Source organism: Ambystoma mexicanum, chromosome 8 (assembly GCF_040938575.1).
Source record: "Ambystoma mexicanum isolate Mex_15411 chromosome 8, UKY_AmexF1_1, whole genome shotgun sequence".
Classification (NCBI taxonomy): Eukaryota; Metazoa; Chordata; class Amphibia; order Caudata; family Ambystomatidae; genus Ambystoma; species Ambystoma mexicanum.
The window spans coordinates 654790185-654817022 of record NC_090929.1 but is presented as its reverse complement, the minus strand read 5'-3'; the positions used below and the strand labels follow the sequence as shown (position 1 = coordinate 654817022).

Here is a 26838-nt window from a genome sequence, read left to right as displayed (position 1 = left end):
ACGTCCGCATTCTGTGAAAGATGCAACATGCACAAAATATTATGAAGTCATTGTATTTGGCAAATCATTTGGAGAATATGAAGGGCCATCTTATACATTTGATGGTAAATGGGTGAAAAATCCGCTAATTTACTGGCAAAATCGATTAATGTTTCTGCCAATTGCTCCTGTGGAGTTATCACAGGACCACAAGTGGTGGCATAGCGGTTTTAGTCCCCAATTATTTGGAGTCCATAGGAATCCTTGGGGAATTGTTTCGTAATTACCATGGGCGGTAATTCTTCTCAGTAATTCTGATGATTTTTGGCAGTGAGGTGGATGATTTTACATGCTCTACCTTACCAGAAAGAATTGCAGTACAATGCTGTGGTAATGTGAAGTGGCAGTAACAGAATTACCACCACTTTACCACTGTACTGTGATGAAGCCCAGATTATACGTGGTGGATTCAATCCCCTTTGCAAATTCCATTTCCATGAAATGACTAGCCATTAGACTGTACCTCAGATATTGTAATAATGCCCACTCAGCACCAGCTGCGAACATCCATCACCGCAGCCCAGCGTAGGCATCCTGCAACCTCCACGAGAAATGGCAGTGCCAAGGATATAGAGGACACCACCTGTCCTGGGGCCAGCAATTCCAAAACCACAAATAGCAGGGCTTGAGAGGTACAAAGACCATTAGGACATGGTAGTGATTTTCAATGAGAATAATGAATGGGCAGGTCAATGTATTCAGACAGCTCTTTAATATGCAACATTCTACAAAAGCTACTTATTCATGGTATAATTGTGTTTGAACATTAAAAATGTGCAATAGCTATGAAGCCATAAATATAGCATGGCTGTGCAAGACAAATAGAAGAGAGGGATGATAGAGAAGATGAATGAGAGGCATTTAAAATAGATATTCTGGGACTGATGCATAAGTGGCAAGGCCACTTGGAAGTGCAGAGCAGTAATTTGAGCAAGAGAAAAAACAAGCGAGGTGATCACAATTTTGATAACATGAAACGGTAGAAAAAGATACATTTTAGAAATATTATATAAAGCAAACCAGAAGGATTTAGCCAGAGTCGAAATATGGGAGGGGAAAGAGAGATTGGAATCAAAGATGGCACCAAGATGTCAAGCCGATGCAGAGAAAGAACGTGCAGAAGGACGGAAGAAGATTGGCATGTGCGGAGTGGTGACTGAAGGAAAAGCAGAGGGAGAATACAAATCCTCGATTTCTGAAGGATCAACCTGGAAAGAGTGCGATAGCATCCAAGATTGAAGAGCATAAAGACAGGTTGAGAGGGTGGAATGAAGGGAATCTGGCAGTGGAGTGAAGGAAAAGAAAGGCTGAGTGTCATCTGCAAAAAAGTGCCACGAAAAACCAAAAGAAGCATTGATTGTAGATAGCGGTGAGGTCTACAGAGAGAAAAGTAAAGGACCTAGGACCTAACCCTGGGGGACACCAAAGCGTAAAGAAGGGCAGCTGAGGATTGATAAACCCAAGAAGATAAGTGCCCAAGATTCCTCAGGGGTTTTATCCTGTCATTAAAAAAGGTGACATCAATTCTTCTAAGAGCAAATTAATCCAATTGAACAAAGTAAATTGGCATCTCTGACCTCTACTTCTGATTTAAAAGGATTGGATGGTATCCATTATAATTCTTCTAGTTCATGTGACTTGCATTGAGCCACATGGCTTTCCGTCAGTCAGCGCCCTTTGTGGAAGTTATTGGTCACAGTTTCAAATTCCTTGTATCATGGGAGGGAGGTCTGAGGAGAATTTTAACATGGATTTGGGCAATGGCAATTTTGAAAATTAGTTGTGGTTACACCTGTCAATTAGCTGTGAAGGCATTGATTCTTAAAAAGCAATCATTCTGCACTCTTGTGAATGAAACCAAATGCAAACAATCCCGTAAAGAAGATCTTTTCTCATTCAAGACTAAATGCTACACATGATCTATGCTGTTCTGTGATGTGGCAAGGTCTTGGAATTGAATGCTGCTACAATATAGGTCTACTGTTATTCACCGAAAACCGTGTTTTCAGAGCCATGTTGGTTTTTCAGTTTTTCTCACTTTGTGTTTATTTTTTTTGACAAATCCGCTGGAAGGATTCTAGTGTGCGTCAGTTTCCCATATCCGAATTGCTTTTTCACTCCATACTCAACTAAAGATAATGCTGAAGAAGGCCGGCATTAGAAAATATATCAAACTATAAATGACAGCTCATCCACCGGAAATGTTTATTTGGATATGATGATAACCATGAAACTAAACAGAGTGAATAAAGAACATGAATGTTATCCCCTTACAAATCTGGACATGATGCATAAACATATTGTCCAACATGGAAATCCATGTTTACTAAGCCGACGAAGGGGACAGTATTTAAAAAAAAATTGTCCATGGGTTCGCTTTTATCCAGCTATCCAGATGTATATGGCAGAACATCTTTGGATTGCTTCCCCTCCAATGGGTACAACGTTCATTCATTGCCCCTTCCCCAAATAAAAAGAATTAGATGCATTTTTTAGGCAAAAAATGGACAGCAAAAAGAGCTGCAAAATAAAATGGGGATGAATGAACATAGACCCGCTCCACTGATGTTAGCGTCATCAGCCTATAGTTGAAGGAGGAAGTGACTATGGATACCCATAAACTCTTAAAATAATTTCTTGGAAAACTGAAACATACATCTGTCAAAATGTAACTGGGGATTTGAGCTCAAAATAACAATGGTGAATGGCGAAATGCACCTGGGTGCTAGAACAAGACCCTAATCATTTATTTGCATTGCACTTTGGCCAAAGCACTTTCCATAGACCATTGGCATGAGTAGCCAAGCATCTGGGTGTCATTTTCCAGCTATGTTCCCCGCTTCCCTGGGGAGCTTGGTAGGTGCCATCAGGTTACTTTAGCAAACTGAAAGCCAAACTCTTTTCGGTTTAGGGGTGGTTTTACTGAAGGAAATACTTTTACCAATTTTACAGAAAGAGCCAGACCATCCTTGCCACTGCAAATGTGGGATGTAACTTTCTCACTCTGCAAATGTAATTTTTAAAACCTGTCAGGCACATCAGTTTTGTCACTGTGGGGTCATTGCATATGTAAATGGTCTACGGAACTACGGAAAGTGTTTTGTCAAAAGTACTATGTAAATAACAAATTATTCCGATCTTGTTACAGCATAAAGGAAAATGCGCAACCGCATGGCCGCCTTTACAAAGTTCTGTGTGTTAGAGACATCGCTAGTGGGATCTGCGGGGGTGGGGGCTATAGCCCTGGGTCTTTTGGTTTCACCCGGATAGAAGCTCATGGGCTACAACCAAAAGGCTAGCTAGCCCCCAGTCCCGACAGCCCTAACATTAGCCTAGCCCCAGATATTTTCCAGACCTAGCGACACCCCTGCTTGTTAATGTTAATGTTAAAGGTCATTTGTACCGCGCACTATCACCACCGAAGTGGTCCCCTGGCGCTCTCTTGTATACACAAATGTCCTCCACACCATGCCATAAGGGACATAAATGGATCAGATTGCAGCTGGCTTTAAACAGGAAGTAAAACCCTGGGCATGGGCCTAACGAATCATTAGCATACTTTGGGTGTACAACCTAAGAATTGATTGCCACCACATGAGTAGAGTAATTAACTACTGAACATTTAAAAAAGATGTGGCATATGAAACTTAAGGAGTCGCATTACAGATGTGTTGACTCGGTTACGCGCCTCAGTCTGTTTCAAAGCATTCCTGGCATGAGAGTAGCAAAAACCTAAAAAGATGAAATGTAACTATAATTTAATTAGGAAGAAATAAAATGTACTAAAATATATTGAGGAATTGTAAATCATTGCACATTTTATATTCTCGTGGTCATAATAATTTCCTTGGTAACATCTATAACTGCTCCGGTGACCAATTTTGGTCCACCATATTGGGTGCATTATCAATCGTAATTACGGCTGCTGCATTGAATATATGGAAAGAATTCTTGAACTAATAAATTGAAAGAAATGCAAGCTTCAAATATGACGTTTACAGTTTTTCAAATGTGCTCTGAACATTTAATGCCCTTCTAAAATGGATACTGTGAAACATGTGTGCCTGCTTATTTGTTAACCGAGGCATCCTTATTATTTAAAAGCAGTATGACGAAAACATCAAATGCAATATAAAATAAAAAGAAGCACCTTTGTGCGTGTCAAAATAAGAACACATCATAGGATTGAGACAGTTTAAATGTTTTTGTCTTGAAATGTGACACAGACTTTGCTGACGGGCGGCTTTGTGCACTCATGCAGGCAACCTCTGATCACTGCAAAGGGAAGGAAGCCGATGCATTTTATTGCAGCCCTGAAAAACCCGGCGGTTTCATGCTCTTCCTCGGAGACCCGGAGAAGAGCACGACAACCCGGAGGGTCAGGGACAAACCCAGCGGTTTCTTCCTCAGAGACCCAGAGAAGAGCACGACAACCCGGAGGCTCAGGAACAAACCCGGAGGTTTCATGCTCTTCCTCGGAGACCCGGAGAAGAGCACGACAACCCGGAGGGTCAGGGACAAACCCAGCGGTTTCTTCCTCAGAGACCCAGAGAAGAGCACGACAACCCGGAGGGTCAGGGACAAACCCAGCGGTTTCTTCCTCAGAGACCCAGAGAAGAGCACGACAACCTGGAGGCTCAGGAACAAACCCGGAGGTTTCATGCTCTTCCTCAGAAACCCAGAGAAGAACACGACAACCCGGAGGGTCAGGGACAAACCCAGCGGTTTCTTCCTCAGAGACCCAGAGAAGAGCACGACAACCTGGAGGCTCAGGAACAAACCCGGAGGTTTCATGCTCTTCCTCGGAGACCCGGAGAAGAGCACGACAACCCGGAGGGTCAGGGACAAACCCAGCGGTTTCTTCCTCAGAGACCCAGAGAAGAGCACGACAACCCGGAGGGTCAGGGACAAACCCAGCGGTTTCTTCCTCAGAGACCCAGAGAAGAGCACGACAACCTGGAGGCTCAGGAACAAACCCGGAGGTTTCATGCTCTTCCTCAGAAACCCAGAGAAGAACACGACAACCCGGAGGGTCAGGGACAAACACAGCGGTTTCTTCCTCAGAGACCCAGAGAAGAGCACAACAACCCAGAGGCTCAGGGACAAACCCGGAGATTTCATGCTATCTCGGAGACCCGGAGAAGAGCACGACAACCCGGAGGCTCAGGGACAAACCCAGAGGTTTCATGCTCTTCCTCGGAGACCCGAAGAAGAGCACGACAACCCAGAGGCTCAGGGACAAACCCAGCGGTTTTGACCCGGAGACAACCCGGAGGGTCAGGGATGATCCCAGTGGTTTATTCCTCGGAGACCCGGAGAAGAGCACGACAACCCGGAGGCTCAGGGACAAACCCAGAGGTTTCATGCTCTTCCTCGGAGACCCAGAGAAGAGCATGACAACCCAGAGGCTCAGGGACAAACCCAGCGGTTTCTTCCTCGGAGACCCGGAGAAGAGCACGTCAAGCCGGAGGCTCAGGGACAAACCCGGAGGTTTCATGCTCTTCCTCGGAGACCCAGAGAAGAGCACGACAACCCGGAGGGTCAGGGACGATCCCAGCGGTTTATTCCTCGGAGACCCGGAGAAGAGCACGACAACCCGGAGGCTCAGGGACAAACCCGGCGGTTTCTTCCTCGGAGACCCGGAGAAGAGCACGACAACCCGGAGGCTCAGGAACAAACCCAGAGGTTTCATGCTCTTCCTCTGAGACCCGGAGAAGAGCACGACAACCCGGAGGCTCAGGGACGAACCCGGAGGTTTCATGCTCTTCCTCGGAGACCCGGAGAAGAGCACGACAACCCCGGAGGCTCAGGGACAAACCCAGCAGTTTCTTCCTCGGAGACCCGGAGAAGAGCACGACAACCCAGAGGCTCAGGGACAAACCCGGAGGTTTCATGCTCTTCCTCTGAGACCCGGAGAAGAGCACGACAACCCGGAGGCTCAGGGACAAACCCGGAGGTTTCATGCTCTTCCTCGGAGACCCGGAGAAAAGCACGACAACCCAGAGGCTCAGGGACAAACCCAGCAGTTTCTTCCTCGGAGACCCGGAGAAGAGCACGACAACCCGGAGGCTCAGGGACAAACCCAGAGGTTTCATGCTCTTCCTCGGAGACCCGGAGAAGAGCACGACAACCCGGAGTCTCAAGGACAAACCCGGAGGTTTCATGCTCTTCCTCGGAGACCCGGAGAGGAGCACGACAACCCGGAGGCTCAGCGACAAACCCAGAGGTTTCATACTCTTCCTCGGAGACCCGGAGAAGAGCACGACAACCCGGAGACTCAGGGACAAACCCAGAGGTTTCATGCTCTTCCTCGGAGACCCGGAGAAGAGCACGACAACCCAGAGGCTCAGGGACAAACCCAGAGGTTTCATGCTCTTCCTCAGAGACCCAGAGAAGAGCACGACAACCCGGAGGCTCAGGGACAAACCCGGAGGTTTCATGCTCTTCCTTGGAGAACCGGAGAAGAGCATGACAACCCGGAGGCTCAGGGGCAAACCCAGAGGTTAGATGCTCTTCCTGGGAGACCCAGAGAAGAGCACCACAACCCGGAGGCTCATGGACAAACCCGGAGGTTTCATGCTCTTCCTCGGAGAAGAGCACGACAGCCCGGAGGCTCAGGGACAAACCGGAGATTTGGCAGGTCTGGGTGAGGGGCATTACTGGATTGTACAGCGCAACCCCAGGTCCATTATTTCCATTAGCACCTGTCGGAAGTGGGTGTCAAAAAGCAAAGGCAGAAGATTAGAGGAGGGAAGTTGAGTGTGAGCTGCGCATTCAGCACCGTGTCTGTGGCGCTTGCAGGCTGAAAGTGAGGCATGGCGTAGGGGAAGTCATGCCTGCGCTTATAGGGAAGGAGAGGGTGAGCAGCATCACTAGCAAGGGGGAAGAAAGGAGGCGAGGAAGCAGTCGCCTTCTAGGATGTAAGGGCGCGGTTTGTCCAGCAAAGTGGTTGAGGTGTTGAGGGGAGAGGCAAAATGGCAGCAGGGGAGGTGACCCACATGCAACTCGGGGAACACAGGCTGAAACCATCAGATCAAGCCAGAGCTCCTTGCAAGCTGATTGGTGCCTCGGGATTCCAAGAGTGATCGTGTCTACAATGATGGAACGCACCACTTTATGCAGAAGCTGAGGGAACGCCCACCTAACATCCCAATGATATGACACTCTTGTTTCATTTGAGTTTCTTAAATGTTCTCCTAGCTTCTTCATAGTTTGTCAAAAGGGGTTCTTCCCTTTTTTAACAGTTCCCTGTGTGTTAGGACACACTGCCCGCATAGGCCATGTCCATGGGTCCTGTGACTGCTATTGAGTAATTGGTTATTTTTAATACGCTTAATACCCAGAGGTTTCTAAGCGCCGAAAGCGCCGAACAGGGGATCGAACCTGTGTTGCTCTGTGTCTTCTTGCTTACAAGTCGAGTGCGTTGCCCCTGAGCTATCCTCCCGGCCCACATTTTGTCAGTACGTGCCTGTGGGGGATATCAGCTCCAAGTTCGACTGTGGAATGCTTTCAGCCTTGGCTGCTGGTGCTGCCTCTGCCACTCACACCCTTGAGTACTTGTTGGTAAGTATCCCCTCAGTTGACAGAACTCAGCATAAGGTGAATCAATCTGTGTCATCAAATATGGCATTCACAAATGTGCATTTTCTCCCAATTAACAACCCCCAGATACCTACAATTTGCCATTGGTCCCGCCTTGCGGTCGTTAACGTTAACGAATTCCATTTTCATGAACACGTCACAAAAATGCACATTAGTTAACATGGAATTTGTTACCAGGCAGTAACCCAGTTAAATATGTCTCAGGAGAATAGCCAAGGAAAGCACTGTGCTAATTGGTGTTCTAAGGGTTGGGGGGCGGATGGGAAATACAAAAAAATTGTAAAATGAAGGGCCCAAAAATAATGTTAAACAAATGTCGATGAGTTTTTTCATAAAAATTCCTGCGGCAAAACACCTGTCGTAAAAACGGGTGTCGGCGAAATGACATGGAACCGTCGGCATATGCTGCCTATGTACTCGTTAACCATCAGGTGTGACGTTTGCTCATGGGCGTAATTTTAGGGGGGACAGGGATGTTTGTCGCCCCCCCCAACTTTCATGGCACACCATTTTGTCCCCATTAATTTGCCTGGGGCACCTTTTCTTCAGATGTCATGTCCCCCCCCAACATTTTCAGCAAAGTTGCTCCACTGCGTTTGCTATACCCCTTTTGGAAGTTGAATAAGCAGCCATCCGCTAGGCAGACAAAATGGCTCCATGTTAACTCTATGCAGGCAATGCCAGATGAGCAATGCCATCTGCTTGGGGGTGGGGTGATCTCCTAACAGTAACATTATTAACAAATAAAAGGAAGAGTAGCTCAATGCAGCAATGGTGACACTACTCCGCAGTTCCTCAGTTGCCTACTTTGGGTGTTTCTCCGCTTTGTGGAAAAGTTCCAATTGAGAGATATTTGTCAAGGTGAGGGAAGATGTGTGTGGTGTGATAATTTTGCCCGCCCTGTTCTTTACTTGAATTACTTCGGGTACCCCTGTGCTCTTGTGTGAGGCTGGGTTAGACTATTACACTTCTTTTGATTATTTCATTGTCTAACAATGCACAGAGTCGGCAATTAATGGATACTGTCATTTGAATGAAAATACCACTAACCTTGTATTCTTTTCTTACCTCTAAGCTGACGTGGATAGCCTTGAAGGTAATAATGAAAGATGAAATTCACATGACATCAAAGTAACTCATTTTCTCATTTGCACAGTCTTTGACCGCAGCATAAAAGAGTCTTTTGTAGTTGTGGCCAGTCTCTTCAGACACCAAAAGCATCAAAGGGCTGTGCTGTTTTCATGCCCAGTGAACAGCGTACAGTGAAATACACAGCGTTGCACTAGAAAAATGCTGACATTGTCTTAGTAATAACAGAGTCTAGTAGAGTAGTTACATCTAGCAGTGCACTTTAGACTAGACAATATTTCCACAACATTGTGTACTGTGTATCACACCCTTCCCCAATAACCACAGCCATAGTCTATTTCAGAGGCCTCAATGTGGATCTCCAGAATATTCTGGACTACAACTCCCAGGATCCCTTACAATTGCCTACGTGGCTAGGCCTGATGGGAGCTGAAGTCCAAAACATCTGTAGATCTGAAGTTTGCAGACCTGTCCTTCTGATTATTTTCATTTACTTGCTGATATACAATAAAAGTACTTTCCAACAATGTTGGAAGTGTGGTCCCTACCATCCATGTTTGAAACCATTGTATACATCGACTTGTGTTGCAGTGTACCAACTAATGTACTCTAAAGTGGTCTGGAAAAGCGCCATTTTGGCAGCCTCACTGCATGTGCATCTACAAGAAAAGAGGGGTGACCTGTGATTAGGGAAGAGGGGGCGATCCAGTTAGAAAGCCAGTGCTGTTGATGTCTGCAGGTCAGACCTACCAGAGTCCTGAGTGTCGGTGTGATTCTAGGCGGGCAGTGACCGAGGAACACTAGGTGTGTGCTTCCTTCAGAGGACCTGGTTATCCACTGGCAAGATATGGGTGGCAGGGCCAGAGAAGTGAGCGATGGGGTTGCTAATTGAATGTGTTTAATGTTTAAGCAGTTGCTGCTATGTGCGATTTCTTTTTCTTTTTTTGGGGATGTCAGTCAGTTAGAGGATGAGGGTGAATGGCAGTGAGAGCGAATCTATTTGGTTCAAGGCTCTTGATCCCGCGTTCAGATATTTGGTCTGTGTCTGTTAACAAGGGTTCTTTGCTGTTCTGGATGAGGCAAAATTGCAAGGGAAGAGCCGCCTGAATGATCCCAATGGCCTGCATTTCTTGGCTGCCAGTCTCGGGAGGATAGCTCAGGGGCAACGTGCTCTCATTGGAACCGAGACGACGCAGAGGAAGACAGGTTTGATCCCCGGATCCGCGCTTAGAAACCATCTGGGTATTAAGCGCATTATAAATAACCAATTACAAATGCCCACTGCATGTTCACGGGAATGTCAGTCTGACTCTGTTAAATGGTTGCTGGCAGTGGAAGACCCACCTCATTGAGCCTGCCCTCGTGTGGTCCTTGCATGGATTGGTAAATGGAGAAAAGCTTCCTCAGCAAGGTGCAGAGGAATATTATTTATTTTAATTTGCATAGATCGTCCCATGCATGTAGGCCTCAGAGCGCACAGAAAACATAACAAGACGAACACCGGAGAAGCAAGGGGAAAGAAAGTTCATAACAGGAGCAGACGGCAGAGGAGTACAACTAAATTAGTCTGGGCTGAGGTTAAAGAGATGAGTTTTAATTGGCTTCTTGAAAGAGATGTAATTAAGAGCTGGACATTTAGCGGCAGGAAGAAGATCCCACAATTCCCTTTGTTCGTCCATGCACGTATTGCTTGCATGTGTTTGTTTTCATGTAGCAAAAACCCAGCTGCGGAGCCGCAGAACGCTGCGCAAATAGGGGGCTACAGTAATAAGAGTACCCTAACATTAAGTTCACAACTGAACAAGAAGACAGGTGAAATTGGCAGCCACCTGCTTTTGAAAGTTTGAGAACAAAATGTGAGGCAAAACACCCATTGAATCTTTCAAAGCCCAGCATGGTTACAGGGAACGAAGGGAGGATTCTGGGAAGACTTTCAAGGAACATGCAAATATTGTCACCGTGTTTAAGAGTACATCTGAGGCTCCGCAAATGGAAGGCATATTTTAGACACACTGCAACTGGGGCGGGCGCTGCTCCTCTGTGCACTCAGCAGGGCTCTGTGGTGCATTGCCACTAGCTATTCACTGCACAGAAAACCACCTGGACTTCAGGCGCAAGTTGCACGCCTTCCTGTTGGCTAAATAATTAGCAGGAGTCATTCTGGAAGAACTTGTAGCGCCATGATGCCTCAGTTCAAGTGATGGTTGAGTTATATAGGTAATCCGACCATACCATCTATCCAATTCTTTCCTGGGTCATTTTTCTGAAAGCTTCCATACTTTCTCCGGACATCAAAATCTCCCAAAAAACAGCTTTACTAGAGATCTGCCTGCATACAGATTATGTGCACAGGTGTGACCAATAATCCTTGTCATCACCAGACCTTGAGTGGTTCTTTTCCGACATGCATTATACAGCTCCCTTCATCTCCTGCCGCAATGACATCTGTCCCTTTCCAGGTGCTCACAGTCACCAATCAAATGGGGAATTTCGGGGTCCCCTATGCGCTGCTTTTGGATCTGTGGCATTGCCCTGCAGTGGACATGTCGCCATACTTTACCATGGCATTTTTTAATTGGTGGGCCACACAACAGGTCATCATGCCATGTTCTTTCCAGAGAGGGCACCTGCTACCTTTTTTGCAATTTTTTAAGGAACTTGGGGTTGGTCACCCTAAGTTACTAGGGTAATCCAGACCTGGAACCCTAGCTCACTGTGCTCAGAGAGGCCCAGCTCCACCTCACTGATGAGGCCCAACAAGGCTGAAACACGTGTCTGGGGTTGCTGTTGGTACTCTTGTTCAGAGAGGAATTGTCATAGCATTTCGGTGCTGGATTGCCCATGTGGGCGGGACAAAGACTGATATGCAAATGACTATTCCTCCTTTGTGAAAAGTACAGTGAGCAAAAAGCAATGGCTGCAGACTCTCACAATGGGTAAAAACTACAGAACAGGTTATCATGCAATGTTATTTCGAGAGAGGGGCACCTGCTACCTTTGGGGTTGCTGTTGGTACTCTTGTTCAAAGGAGGTTTGTCTGGCATTTCGGTGCTAGACTGGCCATGTGGGCGGGACAAAGACTGATATGCAAATGACTATTCCTCCTTTGTGAAAAGTACAGTGAGCAAAAAGCAATGGCTGCAGACTCTCACAATGGGTAAAAACTACAGAACAGGTTATCATGCAATGTTATTTCGAGAGAGGGGCACCTGCTACCTTTGTTTTGCATTTTTATTGGTGAAAGAGCCCCACCAGCCCCCATTCCCTTCATTCTGCCACCCCTTCTCGCCTTTGCCCATCAAACTCCCTATTTTATCCTCTACCCATCCATCATGTGCCATGGCAAAAAGCTCTGAAATGTCCCAAGCCTATAAGCAGCGAGAAGGACACTGGGCCTGACATAACGCAACTCATAATTAGGCGGTGTTTTATATTTAATTCACCTTTTATAAGGCACTCAATACCACAGACCAGTCTCTAAGCTGCACGAGCGGGTGTCATGCTTCCAAGACAAACGCGTTGCCCCTGAGCTATATCTTGCTGGCTCCAAAATTATACAATAGGTAGCATTTAAAATCCCAAATGTTTTCCCTCTTAGCCTCGCTTTCTCTATGGCTGACTATGGACACCCCACTCACCATATGAAATCGGAGCACAGAGTCTGGGAAACAAGGTTTGCTGTGCAAATACTCGGCAGATCTCCATAAGCGTCTGGAACAGCAACATTGGTGCTTAATCTAAGTTTGATTTAATTTATTTATTTATTGCATGTATTATACGCCCAAAACCGTAGGTGTTTCACATGTAAACAGGACGCTCGTCTCCCCTGGCTCTGCCTTCTTGATGTGTATTCACGCTCGGGGATGAAATGCCTGTCACTCTATTTAATGGCCGCCCAGACAGCTGGCCTCATGCACACATGCCAGCAGTGCCGTCTACCTGACCCGTGTCATTGCCACAATCATTAAGTATGCGCACGCCAAGTCCAATCACGGCTCGTGTTTGTCCGTCTCCTTCTGGTAAGCTTTAATAGGGATGGCGAGGCCAGGCTGACGCGCTTCTTGGACACTAATGCGGTTTGCATTATGAAGTGCCGCCCTCATCAGTCTGTGATAGCATTAGACGCGGGAATCCTATTTACTGTGTCATTTCCAATGCAGGAAAGAGCACAGGACGTGCGGCCGCCTTTAATATCTCCATCACTCAAGCCCGATTCTGCCTGTCGGGCCCTTTGAAGAGTATTCATGCAGATTAAAGTCAGTTTCACCCATGACAATTTATTATTGATTAGGATGCTTTTCTTGCAACAGAAACCATGCCAATGTGTAGGTGTTGGAGCAGGGTACATTTTGTAAGGGGGCATGAAGGCACTTGATTAGGTGCCCGCCCACCTCGCCATGGCCTCACTGTATTTGGTCAAGAGCTGTTTCGCTGCTTTTTTAGAGGTGTTTATTTAGGGGGGTGGGATAAGGGAGCATTAATTCATGATTCTTAGAGTAGTTGGGGGGTAGGAGGATGGGAGGGGCATAAAAGTTGCTTACCCTATAAAAACGCTGCAAGAAATACAGCAAAACGGCCAGGCGATGAGTTGGATCCAGCAAAACAGCCAGGCAAGGAGTTGGATCCAGCAAAACAGCCAGGCAAGGAGTTGGATTCAGCTAAACGGCCAGGCAATGAGTTGCAGCAAAACAGCCAGGCAATGAGTTAGATACGGAAAAACGGCCAGGCGATGAGTTAGATTCAGCAAAACTGCCAGGCAATGAGTTGGATTCAGCAAAACGGCCAGGCGATGGGTTCGATTCAGCAAAATGGCGAGGGATGAGTTCGATTCAGCAAAACGAACGGGCGATGTGTTAGATTCAGCAAAACGGGTAGGCGATTAGTTGGATTCAGCAAAACAGCCAGGCACTGAGTTGGATTCAGCAGAACGACGCTGGACCAAATCCTTTGGTTTCGCATTGTTCACTGTATTTTCAGGTTTTTCCAATTGGGTGGTTTGGACAGTTATTAGATGGATATAGGATACCAGGTTACCCGGGAGGTTACCCATTTGAGGGTGTTGCAGAGGGACGCTTATCTGGCACACATGTGCAGTTATTGATGACAGTTTCCCGCAGCTGACTGCTTTGGGTTGGCATGGAGGTACTTCCATCAGGGGTGGTTGTGAGGTACCTGGTTGGTGCAACAATCTATTGAATTTACAGTGTGGGTGAGCTGCAGCTGACCGGGTATCATGAATCATAATAGTAGACACTCCCATGTCAAGTGCTTTGGGTGCTTCAAGGAAATTTACAAAGAAATCTCTATACCTTCAGCTTGTGTGCACTGTTGAGGCAATTGAAAGACACGAGGAACATTTCTATGCGCAGGATTATTTATTTTATTTTGTAGTATGATTTGGGGGTTTTATCAGCGTTTGCTTCAGAACACTTCAGGCGAGGGTGTAGAGGGGCAGCGCATTTACAAGGGGTGGGAGAGGAAAGGATCCAAGAAAATTGGTAATTTTCTGTGCATCCAAGGATGCATGCCAGAGGTCATTGTGTAAACGCGGAGTTAAATGGGTTTAGTAATAAGTCCCTAAGAATACTGAGAGGCCATCATGTAGGCAAGCATTACATTAATCTTAGGACTACCAAATCTTGAGATATTGAGATATTTAGAAGTTTGATCTGAAAGTTTGTATGAATAGAATAGTTTTCAGAGCTTTGAGGAATTTCTCAGCTCCGAGAGGATAAGGGAGGTTGTTCCTGAGGTCCAGGGTAATCTTTGCGGGCCGTCTTCCACTCAGGTGTTAATTCTTTGGGTGATTTTGTAAGATTAGGTTTGCCAAAGACGAACAGGAGGTGCATTCGGGAGACAGGCCCTTGTCCCAGTAGGCTCTATAAGGGGCAAAAGGAAGTTTGAACTCATTTTCTTGTTGTATTAGGAGCCAAATAAGATTTGTGTAGCTACCCTGTGCTGTGGTTCAGCTTTTTCAAGTTTAAGATCAAACGTATTGCTCAGTTCTGAACGGATTGCAGGTCACGTATTGACTTTTCTCATAGGCCCAACATTTAGACTATTGCAGTAGTCAAGTTTGGATGAGATCAACAATATTTATCACTTTGTTCAGTGTGGAGTATCGAGGAGAGGGGGTACTTTTCTTACCCGCTGGATTGTAAGGTGGCAGGTTTTAGTTGGTTCACTGGTGTGGGAAGAGAATAAGAGGGTGAGCAGGACTCTTTTTTCACTTTTGCTATGGTGGAGTCATTACCTAGTGAGGGTGAGGTGAAACGCAGGATGGGCCGTGAATTAAGATATTGGTTGTATCCCCATCCGTGCAAGGTTTACTATCCTGGATGAAGTTTAGGCACTCAATCAGGTTACTTTGATTTATGTTCTTGTTCCCAAGGCTGATCATGATTTTGATAACTTTGGCATAGAGTTGGGAGGCCAAGCTGAATTATTGTGAATGTTGACCATCCAGAGAGCTAGAGAAGAGCCTTGGTGGACTCTTGGAGGCAAATGGTCAGAGACTGATGCAAAGTCTATTAGAGTGTCCTGGGTATAACAATCACTGATAAACCATTGTTAGGTTTTACTTGTTGGGGGTTGGACAGGTTTAGTCATCTCATTATAGATTTTGAACAGCTCTGCTGACTTATAATGTGATTTTGCCAAATTGCTTTGTGGTCAGGGAATGTGGTCAGGTCAGGGAATGTAGTCATGAGGTAATCATTGAGTTGAAGTTATGTTGGTTTACTGTTCGCACCATTGGATGTGTTTAGTGAAGGGTAGCGTGGAGCCAGAGTTGGGTCCAGGCTATAAATGACAATGAGGATCCACACTAAAGCCTCTCTGAAGGGGGTCGGGGGTTGTCTGAGCTTAGGCCTAGAAGTCTACTGCCTATCAGAAAACAAACCCTTAAAGACTAAGGTGCAGATGCAAGTGGTGGTCTCCGGCCTTGACTTACGTTGTGCATCTCTTCTTCCCCCAGTATGCACTTTATAAAAAGATGACGCAGGCGGCCATCCTCATCCAGAGCAAGTTCCGCAGCTACTACGAGCAGAAGAGGTTTCAGCAGAGCCGGCGCGCCGCCATGCTCATCCAGCAGTACTACCGGAGGTATAAGGAATGCGGCAGGATGAGGCAACGGCGTCGAGCAATTTCGATCGTGCAGCACAGAATCAGGTGAGTAGTGATTGGCACTGCTTCATGGTACTGCTCCCGCCCTCTTCTGGACTTAAATTAGTGATCTTCGATCTGTCCAATTCCCATCTCTTCTCTTGCCATACGTAACTGTGCCTCCAACTCCCCGGCTGCTGCACAGAACTGTCTTGTCTACGAGGGTAAGGTACAGCTTCCCTAACTTGAATTCAATAAAAGAATAAATAGTGATACACAGCTGCAGAAGACAGCTGGGCCGCAGAGAGATTGGGAGATTTTCCATTGGATCAGTGCCTGACACGTGACTGAGTCTTTTTCAGCACTGAAGAATGTCAGACATTGGCTTTCCGTGTAATCTCCTAATTCCTCTTAGGCCAGTCTGCAAGCAAGGCAGCTGAAAGGGTTTATTTAATTGTGGAATTGCAGTTTACCATTTCTTTTGCCTTGTTTGGCGGTGCTGTGAGGCGCTACACTTAGCAGGCGTGCTCTTTTAAATGTTGGAGCCTGGGAGCTTCTGCACGCTCTGCAACTGGTATCATGGTTACGTTGTAAGCACTTCCTGTCCCACGCAAGCTGCTGGAAGCAGCCACACTTGAGGAGATGGTGGCAGATGTAATGGGCCTGCCAGCCTACAATACAAGCTCCTGCAACCATTGAGGCAGTTGAGCAACAGTGAAAGAGGGCAATGTTTGCTGCAACCTATGATTTATATAGCAATCACCCCTGCATCTGGGGGCATACAGGACCAGTAGCAGCCCACCAGCTGCTCTGGCATTGGCAAGGGTTGTATACGAATTGTTTGTTTCACAATTGTTCGAATTACAATTGAACTTTTCACAATTGACCGAATTGTGAAGGTCAATTGTAACATATATGCGGGGGGAAACCCCCCACAACCCCCCACCCAACGCAAACCCCCCCAAAACCCCTTATATATATATTACCAAACCAAAATATATATATATATATATATATATACACTTCATTCAAAAAAAGGAGGAAAAGGCAAACCGCACTCCCGCAGGCACATGCACAAATGTCATGTTTCAAAAAAGGTTGGACAAAACACACCGGACACAGTATAGAATTACTAGTGTCTTTAATGTTTACAAAAAGTTAAAAAAAATACATCATGCAAAAACAATGCACAATACATAAACAGCACATAGAAACAAAACAACAGCAGGACGCAGAGGTGTAGCAGCCTGCAGACAACGCGTTTCGCGCTACACTGAGCACTTGATCACGTGAGGGGGAGTGAGTTCAACAAAAGTAAATACACTTCAAAATTGCAGTCCCTTAACTGTGTCAATGACATCAACAGATTAAAGCATCATGAGGAAACAAAAGCGGCCATGTTTGCAAGGAGTAAAATAGCAGGCAAGATTAGAGAAATAAATGCACAGTGCATAGATAAAATCTCTCCAAGTTATAAATAGACCAAACCAGGGTGAAATAAAACAATATATGGAACCGCGTAGTACCCATATAAAGTCAGTCCCTCATAAAGATAATAATACGAGGGAAGTGCTAAATATATGCGCACAGTGCACAGACATTATGGTAGCAAGGCAACCAGTAATAAATGGGCAAAACCACCATAATATAGCAAGCAATAATTTCCCCACATGGTGTTACACCATGCCTGCACTAAGAATGAAAAATGCATTAATAATCAAACTGCCATATTTATCATATGATATACAACTGAGCATATACAAACAAAGTGACCCATAGATTCCCTGTTGGGAAACAATTAACATCAGCAGTAAAATCATGTCATGTTGGAGTCACAAAATTAATTGGAGGAAGTTACCAAGGCCAAAACATACAAAAAAGAAAGAAACCGCAATTGTCCAATCAGCCTCATGAAATGAGTCAGTAAGTCATATTATTCCCATCGATCAAGTATAAACGGAGTAAAAAGAAGCCAGCCAAAATTTTGTTAGGACAATGGTCAGTAAATAGGGCTATGCCAGCACTGTCTATCAGACAGCGTGACAATGCATAAGGCATGATATTATGTGCAAAATTGCAAGAATAGCAGCATACATATATGTGTTTGTGTGTGAGTGTGGTCAATTGTGAAAAGGTCAATTGTGACCCTTCAAAATCGGTCAATTTTCCATTCGAACAATTGTAAACGAACAATTTGGTGTATACCATTGGCAAGAGCTTAGGTCCATTACTGTCCCTATAAGTCCCTAGATAAGGTGGTGATGGCTATTTTCACCTCAGGCCTCCATCCAGGGGGATACATTCTTTACTTTTTTTGCCAGAAGATGGGCTATGCATATGTTGCACGTGCCCAATCTCCCGTAGAAAGAAAAAAAACAAATATGGATACTGCCATGGTAAAAAGAAAAGGGACTAAGTTCCTTTTCTGTTCCTATTGTGGGCCAGGAACAGGCAGCAAGGGAGTGCCGCAGCTGGAGCAGAAACCCCAGGCCAGCATGGGAGTCGGTGATGAGGGAGCGAGGGAGAGGGCGGGATGTCGTGATGGCTGTAGAAACGTTCTGGGGGAGGGGAAGGAAGGAAGGTTTCGGGAAAGCAACTAAGAAAAGTGGCAGCATTCATAGAAGAAGGTCGAGTGGCTGAGGAGACGCGGGCGTCCCCATCTCCAGCCTCCTGATTGCGGGTGTGAATATAGACTAATAGAGCAAGTCAACATTGCAGTGGTAAGAAAAACAAGGGATTTAAATATAATAGCTAAAGCAATAGAAACAAAAAACACTAGGTGCCCAATTCTCAAAGATTTGCACTGAACCAACTGAGGAGATGCCCGCAAGCTTCTCAGATTGGAACCGGCTTCCCTCTCCCTGATGCACAAAGCCTGTAATGGAAGCTGTTCTGGAGAGGCCTGGAACCCACTCGCGATGCTCGTGTGCAAATGAGATTCACACAGACATTCTCCAGGGCATCTCAGAGATGCGCCGGGCATCTGCAGATTTGCTCCACTTTTAGGCCTCGTGAATCAGGCAAATAGCAGCCGCATATCTGACAAGCTCACGGCCATCTCCTGATTTCTTCCAGTGCCAATCTGTGAAAACTATGACGCACGTAGCAATGCTGCACGAAAGCCTTTATCCCATCGCCTTGCGCTAGGGTTATGTAGTCCTCTTCTGTTTGGAGGTACTGGCTCGCAACGGCTCCATGGAGGGGCCGTATACTTTACGAAATCACCTTATCCTCATACATATCCTTGGCCAATCATTGTGGTGCCAGTCAGAGGCGTTGCTGGGGGGGGGGGGCTAAGGGGGCTATAGCCCTTGGTCTTTTGGTTGTAGCCCCGGATAGAATCTCAGGAGCTACAACCAAAATGCTAGCTAGCCCCCAGTCCCGACAGTTCTGACACTAGAGTAGCCCCGGGTCTTTTCCAGACCTAGCAACACCGCTGGTGCCAGTGAAGCTAGGCAATTAGCCACACATGGACTGTGTCGAGGCTGCATGTCCAGTCGGATTACATAGAGCCTTCTCAGTGATGTCCCATCACGATGATAATGTTCCGCGATTTGGTTCCTCCATGCTGTGGTGTGCAGAATCCAAGCCAAAGGTTTTTTCTGATAGGCCAGGTGATACTCGGCCTCCTTGGTTGCTTGTTACAGTGTAATTTCCATAGCATCCCCTTCTTGTCTTCTTCACAGGTTGTGAGTAGTCGCTAACTTCTGTCACTTGCTCTTCCTTTGCTCTCTTTAGAAGCAGTCTACTGACGAAGAAGCAGGACCAAGCTGCTCGGAAAATCATGAGGTTTTTACGCCGCTGTCGTCACAGGTAAGCTCTCGCAAGCATATGCTGTCGTGACTAATCAGTCCTGCAAAGGAACCTTTGGGCATTGCACATTATACTCCCCATCCCAGAGCGCAGGAAGGACTCCCGGCCTAAAAGGCATTAGCAGACCTCCTGCATGGGAGGCCAAGGGGATAGATTTAGGCTATGATGTGCTCCTAGAGTGACCATGCACTAATTCCGCCAGTGGGATCCACGGTTTGGGCACCTTATGGCAAGCATTATCCATTCTCCTTGGCACATTTGGCCCATCTCCTTGGCACATTGGGATTGGTGTGTGGATATGATAGGATGTGACATTTATAACGCGCCTGTGCACAAGTGTTTCTAGGCGTGACAAGACAAGGAGGGGGAAACAAAGGAGGACAAAATAACGATCTTACTAGGCCTTGTGTCGGTCAGATTGCCCAAGTGCGGGGAAGAAGGAAGGGGAGAAGTGCCAGGGGGGAGGCGAAGGGGAAAATCCAGTTAACTCACAAGTGCAGCCAGCGGGTGGCTCAAAAGTGCAGAGAGAAGGGACTGTGGGGTTGCAGACACAGACCCTTAAGTGCTGGGGAGCCCGGAGGCAGTGAAAGGGCAACTGGATATGCAGGAGTGTGGGCCCGAGTTCAGAGGGTGACCAGGTGACCAGTGCGCGGAGCAGTCAGGTGCATCAGCAGGGGAGAGGATGTTAGGTGGAACTCCTGTAGTTGACGAAGAGCACCTTTTCATGAGGGATTTAATTAAATGCTCTGTATCCCGTGCATTTATGCCACAGTGCTGCATTGGGACCTTCTCCACTTGCTTCAGCTGCTCACACATTGGGGGTTAGTTTACGGCTCCATACGAATAGGATATGTTTATGATGCAGCCAGCAAAAACACTGAGCCTGGTATCCTCGATCAGCTTTTTTGCCACTAGCATTGAAATGCCGATAGGGTGACTAGATTTTTTTTTTAAATGGGACAGGCCATGAACATAAAAAAAAAAAACGGGACAGGCCATGAACATAGAAGTAAGACTACAGTAAACACAAACATGACTCTGAGAAAACGGTAGTCCTACTTCTATATCACTGGCCTGTTGCAGGGGTGTGTTCACAGGCACACTCCTCTCATTGGAGGAGAGTGGCCAGGGAGGGGAAGGGTGAAGAAATAGGGGTGTGAAAAGCCTTCACGTACAGGAAGAGTCGCACAGGGATTTATTAAATTAAAAAACTCTCGGGACCCGGGCACAGGGGTTGATTGCCCGGGAATGTCCCAGGAAAACCGTGACGTCTGGTTACCCTAAATGCTGGCCTTTTTCCATGCATGCCTTTCATGTTCAGGTGGGTAGGGCTCCTGGTGGGAGGGCGGGAGGTAGTCTCGGAAGGTAGGAAGGGAGACGGGAGGGAGGGATAAGGGAGGAGAGAGATAGAGAGAGGTTACCGAGTTAACAGTGTCGTCTGACTGTTAGCTGTTATCATTAGTAGCACCAGCGAGTTTAAGATACGGTGCAAAAGCCTTTTTAGAATGTTTACATTTTGAAAGAAACCTTTACTTGACGCATCTTCCGTAGTCCGTTTTTAGTGTTGATTGTGCAACACTGTTTGTGACATGCGCTAAAGCGTGATTTTATAGGGTTTCCCTCATGAACAGAATAGACGCACAAGGACACGGTGAAAAAGGTGCAGCCACTAAGGGGTTTTTTATTTTCATTTTTAGGTGAAAATAAATTTTAGCACCTGGGCTTTAATAGATGAGCGGGTGGGTGAGCGAGTCAATGGAGGCAGACGTGTCGAGCAGGGCACGCAGCTCTTAAGAGTAGTGCTGGTCTAGGCGTTTTATCGGTGAACAGCACCTGTGTTCCCAGCAGCCTGATTACTGAGCACCCCTCCTGGGTTCTAATTGAATAAAGTCTCTTGCGTGGCTCGCGCAGCAAGCCTCACGTGCAGTGCTTTAAGTGGGGTAAGAAATTGAGGGGGGGGCCCTCGTTTGGGGGCGTGGCTTTCATTGTGGGCGTGGCCTAAAAGTGCACAAATCATAGTAAGGTGCGCAAACAAATATATAAATGTGTGTGAGCATTTATATGTTTGTATGCGTACTACTACGGTTTGTGTACTTTTCAAGCCATCTTTTATAAACGTAGTAATGTTACATATTTCTATGTTTATAAAAGGTGGCTTAAAAAGTGCACAAACCATAGTAAATTACCCACAGGTGTGTGCTTACCTTACTATGGTTTGTGTACTTTTCAAGCCACCTTTTATAAACATAGACATTTGTGACATATTTCTATGTTACTAAAAGATGGCTTGACACGTAAACAATTCAAGGCATCTTTTATAAAGCGTTGATGATGGACAAAACCCAAGGTGGCTTTGTCCGTCCACAAAGCTTTATAAAAGATGCCTTGAATTGTGGACGTTTCAAGAGGTCTTTTATAAACATAGAAATATTTCTACGTTAATAAAAGATGGCTTGAAACGTACACAATTCAAGGCATCTTTTATAAAGCTTTGCCAATGGAGATAGACGGCTCAGGCTCAGTGATCTCTGCTCAGAGCAGATAGATCACTGAGCCCAAGGCGTCTTTCACCCTCTGCGAACCCGCGGGCTCCGTGATCTAATCTGCATATTAGATCATGGAGCCTGCGAGGGTCAGTGACCTGGGGAGGGCAAACAAAGGGACAGTAACTTCCTCTGATGACCCTGATGAGGGGTCATCAGAGGAAGTTACACTGACTGACAGAAGTGCCGCCAGCCTCTGCGTCGCTGTGCCTGGCTGGCACTTCTGTCAGCTTGCCCGACATACTGACGGGAGCATCTCCCGTCGCGGCTGCGGCCACGGTGGGATAATGCGTCCCGCCAATGTTGTGTGGGACCGGGGGCCCCGACAGGGCCCCGGCTCAGCCCCACTTTCTGGAGACTGCCGGGACCCAGCCACTTAAAGCACTGCTCACGTGGCCTACTAGGCATCTTACGGCGTGCACCTGGGGAATTGCGCGCTCTGTGTTTTCATCAAGAATTGGATTTACCTTTAAATAAGGACAACTATTGAAATATGCATGTATGCAAATATATACATTTTATGTAGTGACTAAGGAGGGTTTCTCTATAGAACAGCCGATTCAGTCTGATAACAGAGCAGAGGCACAAGGAGATGTAGCGATGTGCTCAGATCACAGTGTGGTCAAGTGTGGAAGCCGGGATTAGAAACTGGTTAGATAGCCAGCAACCGTGCTTAAGGGTTTAGTGCAAGTACCTCTTTTTTTACATTCCTAAATTGGGTTTAGTGGAACCTGTCGGTGAAAATTCCTCTTTTTCTAACAAAAGTCTTCATGGTTTGGTTTTAAATTCCTAAATTACCCACGGCGTGGCGCTACAGTACTGTAAATGCACAGCGGCTGTATTCAGATCCATTGCTAATACTAAACAGTAACTGGACTGAGAACATTGTGCCAGGCTGCTTCTCTTCTGGCTCCCCATTCTTTAATTCTATTGCTTCCTTTGTGTTTATGTTCTATACACTTTATCCCTTGGGCTCCTTACAAATTGGACCGCCTCGACTACACATAATAACATTTGCCATTTATCTGGCAGGCGCAACAAAGTTAATTATCTTTAGTGGCCTAAATGAAGGGTTTCCTGGTTGCCCGTGGCAATGGCTCTCTTTTTTGAGTCCTCGGACACCGGAAGACTGAGTCAGCTATACTGATAATTCTACCAGTTATGTGTAGATCTCTTGGGTGGTCTTGTTTAGCGGCGGCTCAAGATGCACTCAGGGGGTGGGGCTGTATAAGGGAGCCCCCCCCCCTTGCAGCAAATAAAGGGCGCCTTGCCTCCAGCTCAGTGTCATGCAACCTTAAGCATCAGGAGGTGCAGGGCAATCGCCTATTAAAGAATCACGCGCGGCCCTTAAAGACACTTTGCAAGAACAGCCGCGGGCTCAGTTCTGTTGTTCAGCTGATTCTTGTTCTGGATAGGCATTATTGGTTGGGTTGGTGGAATTAATGACAGTGAGGGGTTCCTGATGCGTCCCTAATCGCGCCAAAAAAGCAGTGCAAAGAATGATTATCCTGTGAGGTGTAAGTCGCCCAAAAGAAACTGAAAACTTCCGAACCTTGTAATATCTCATTTTAGTGTGTTTCCTTCGTTAATCCTGATTTTCAAACGTTCATGCTGTTTGTGCACGTTTGTAACTGACATGTCTTTTTTGTAGCGCCTATTTAGCGGTTAACCGATTTCTGAGTGCTTTGACTTTGTCAAATCAGTGAACCGAGGGACAGGGACAAAAGTTTTCTATGTTTGCGTATTTTATTCTGGTCATTAGCACATCACCGAAATTGCTTTTTTGGGGATTTATAACGCTTCCTTGCCCTTTAAATTACTTAATTCAATTAATATATTAATCAATTAATTAATATTTTCTACAATCAAACATTTAGGAGATCCCCGGGAGCAGCAGGGGAGAGTGGGGTGGGGGCACTCCGAAAAATGTCTCTCATGGCGCTAGCAGACCTGGGGCCGGCACTGTGTTTGTGACCCACTGAGCGAGATGTTACCATCTCCAAACAAACTCAGAAGTGTCTCGATATTACGGTGCAGGGGGATGATCGCAGGCATATACGGAGGCGTCATCAGTAGGCTTTATTTAAGTCGCTGCTCCCCAAGGGCTAACGCGAGGGTCACGGGTGCAATGGAAATACCAAGCCACTGAATATTTCCCAAATGTCTCGGATCAGTGATGTGAATCAGAAGCCATCAGTGTGGGTCCATTATCTTGCAGGGTCCAGCAGTATCATATTTTCTCTATTTTGAAAACAAGGTCCATTCGGAAGCGTTCAAATCACACCCACTTTGCTCACGCCGTGATAAAGCGGAACTTGACATGCATCGTATGGTTCTCCAGCCTATAGCTTTCCAGGGTACTGAGTCAAACTACTACAAGAAAGATAGATCATAGACCACTCCGTGGCCGCACCGAGCAGTCTTTCTAGATCGAACTGTCAGCCCCTGTGACGCACACGAGTGAGAGACCGAGTATCAGGTGAGCGTGTGTAAGAAAACGGGAAATTAAGATCTATGTGTGTATGCAGTGGGGGAGCGGGGTGCCAAGGAGCAAGGGAGGGTAAGGTGGTGAAACCCCCAAATTAAAAACACCCTAGGTCTTGTCCTTTTTCGGATTTTTGAGGGCCACACAAAATTGACCAAAATAAATAGGTCTTTTTTATGAGCTGCCATCAAAAAGCAGAAACATGACATAGAACCCTTTCCAGATGTATTGGACGACACCTCCCATGATCCCTGATGAGGGACCATGGGAGTTATAGTCCAAAACATCCAGAGAGCCGCAAGTTGCAGACCCCAGGTTTTAGTGAAAGACTCAGTTGTTGAATTCTTGCAACATAGGTCAATCGGGTTTAAATTCTGAAAACAGAAAAATAATCTTCTGAGCATCTTACTTAATACTGCTAAGCCTTATAAAAATGCTAGTGACTGATTATCTTTCCCTACAGACCTATGTGAGGGTGTTGACAACTGTTTTGGCCTGTTGGGTCAGAGTGAGTATATCGTAGGCCTCCTTCAGGATAAACTTAATAGATCCCGTCCTTGTAGTTTCGTTGAGAATCCTCAGGGTAGGAGCATAGCATGTAGATCTGTGAAATTGAGCATTGACGTCCTGGGCCACAGGCAATATTGGGCGTTATGGATCCAGAAATCTGCCATTTGGCCCAAAGTCAACGGTGCATAAGGAGAGCTCAGGGCCCATAATCCAGGTATTACACTGCCGCATCGAGCTGTAAAGGTCCTAGGAGCCACCTTCAGGGTTGGGCATCAAGCTTTGACCCTTTTTTTCAGGTTTTGTGTAATAAAATGAAAAATTAAAGAAAAACCCTTTCCAATATGGCCACCAAGCAACTGGCATTGAAGAGTCACTTTCTTTTTTGAAATACCAGAGGGAGAGGAGGAGGCGGGTGACCAGCATGACGGGAAAGGAAATGGCAGTGATGTGGGGGGGGGCACGACTAAAAGCAGCACCTAGAGGGGACACCAAGATCATGACAACTATCACAATCTGTGCACATTTGGGCTATACCATAGATTATTGACCAGAAACCCAGGATGCTGATTGGCTGTATAGGATTCGCCGTTCTCTTTAGAGTGGTAACGTCTGTTAATCAATCACTGGAAACAATACGTTTTATTGGCCAGATTTCAATGCCGAGAGATAAGGGATTTGTTAGTTTAAATGCATACGTGTTTCATGTGGTCACGCACAATGCGTGACGATGATGCCGTCTTTCATCTTCTTTCTCTCTACTCAACGGTGCGTGTTTGGGAGAACCCCCCCCCCTGCCTATTCTCATGCATTCCCTGAATGCTCCCAGGAAATTGTCAGAGTCTAGAAGCAATCCCTTTCAAGCCGAGGATGCTGCATGCCATCTGAAAGGATCTTCAAATGCAGGTCGATGGAAATGACTCTTATTGAGATCATATGATGGCCCACTCGCCCAGCAACAACACTCTCATCAACTAACTTTCCCTTAGCATTTTTTCCCTAGCCATCTATGTTCCATGTTCCATATTCCACGCTGGATTACGCATGGACCATGAGACTAAAAATCACCTAATGCTGAATGCTACACAATCCCCTCTGTGCTGTCAGTGCCCCCCCCCCACACCTGCCAGCAGGTGTAAGCATGGCTCCGGCAGCCCTGGGGGCCGGGGTGTGGGAGCCTGGTTACCCCAGAGGAGAGAACTCTGGGAGTGCAGAGCAGCCTGTTTGTGTATTTGCAGCTGCCTCCTGCTCCGAGCCCTTCCAAGAAATCCTCTCCCGAGAGCCTTCCCTCCGTGATTAGAGTCTTAATGAAATAAACACATTAGAAAGAATCATCGGAGTGAGTGCGCGCTGCTTCGAGTTAACCCCATGTCCTCGGGAGCAACTCTAACAATCTCTGATTCATAATGGCCATCTTTTCTATGTTTACTCGTAGCCCTCAGTCTTGGACACCCCGGGCTCCCAGGACCTGCAATACCTGGACACTAGGAAACCTCCACGAGCCGTTTTCTCCATTCCCCAATAATGTTTTGAAAACCAGCTTCATGAAAAACAAAATGTGCCATTATTTAGGGAGACCAGATTTCCAAAACGAAAAACTGGGACGACCAACAACATAAAAGAGGGACTACCACATTGTAGCCCACCAATTACCGC

At 46.4% G+C, this 26838-nt stretch overlaps 1 protein-coding gene across 2 annotated transcripts in view; it reads left to right on the top strand.

Moving 5' to 3' along the window:
- Positions 1-26838, top strand: part of CAMTA1 (calmodulin binding transcription activator 1) — a 3643069-nt gene that overhangs the window by 3558697 nt on the left and 57534 nt on the right. For both annotated transcript variants that reach the window (XM_069610416.1, XM_069610415.1), the window contains 3 exons: positions 8717-8737; positions 15707-15900; positions 19573-19647. In XM_069610416.1, coding sequence (XP_069466517.1) covers positions 8717-8737; positions 15707-15900; positions 19573-19647 — 290 coding nt within the window. The remainder of the gene's footprint in view (positions 1-8716; positions 8738-15706; positions 15901-19572; positions 19648-26838) is intronic.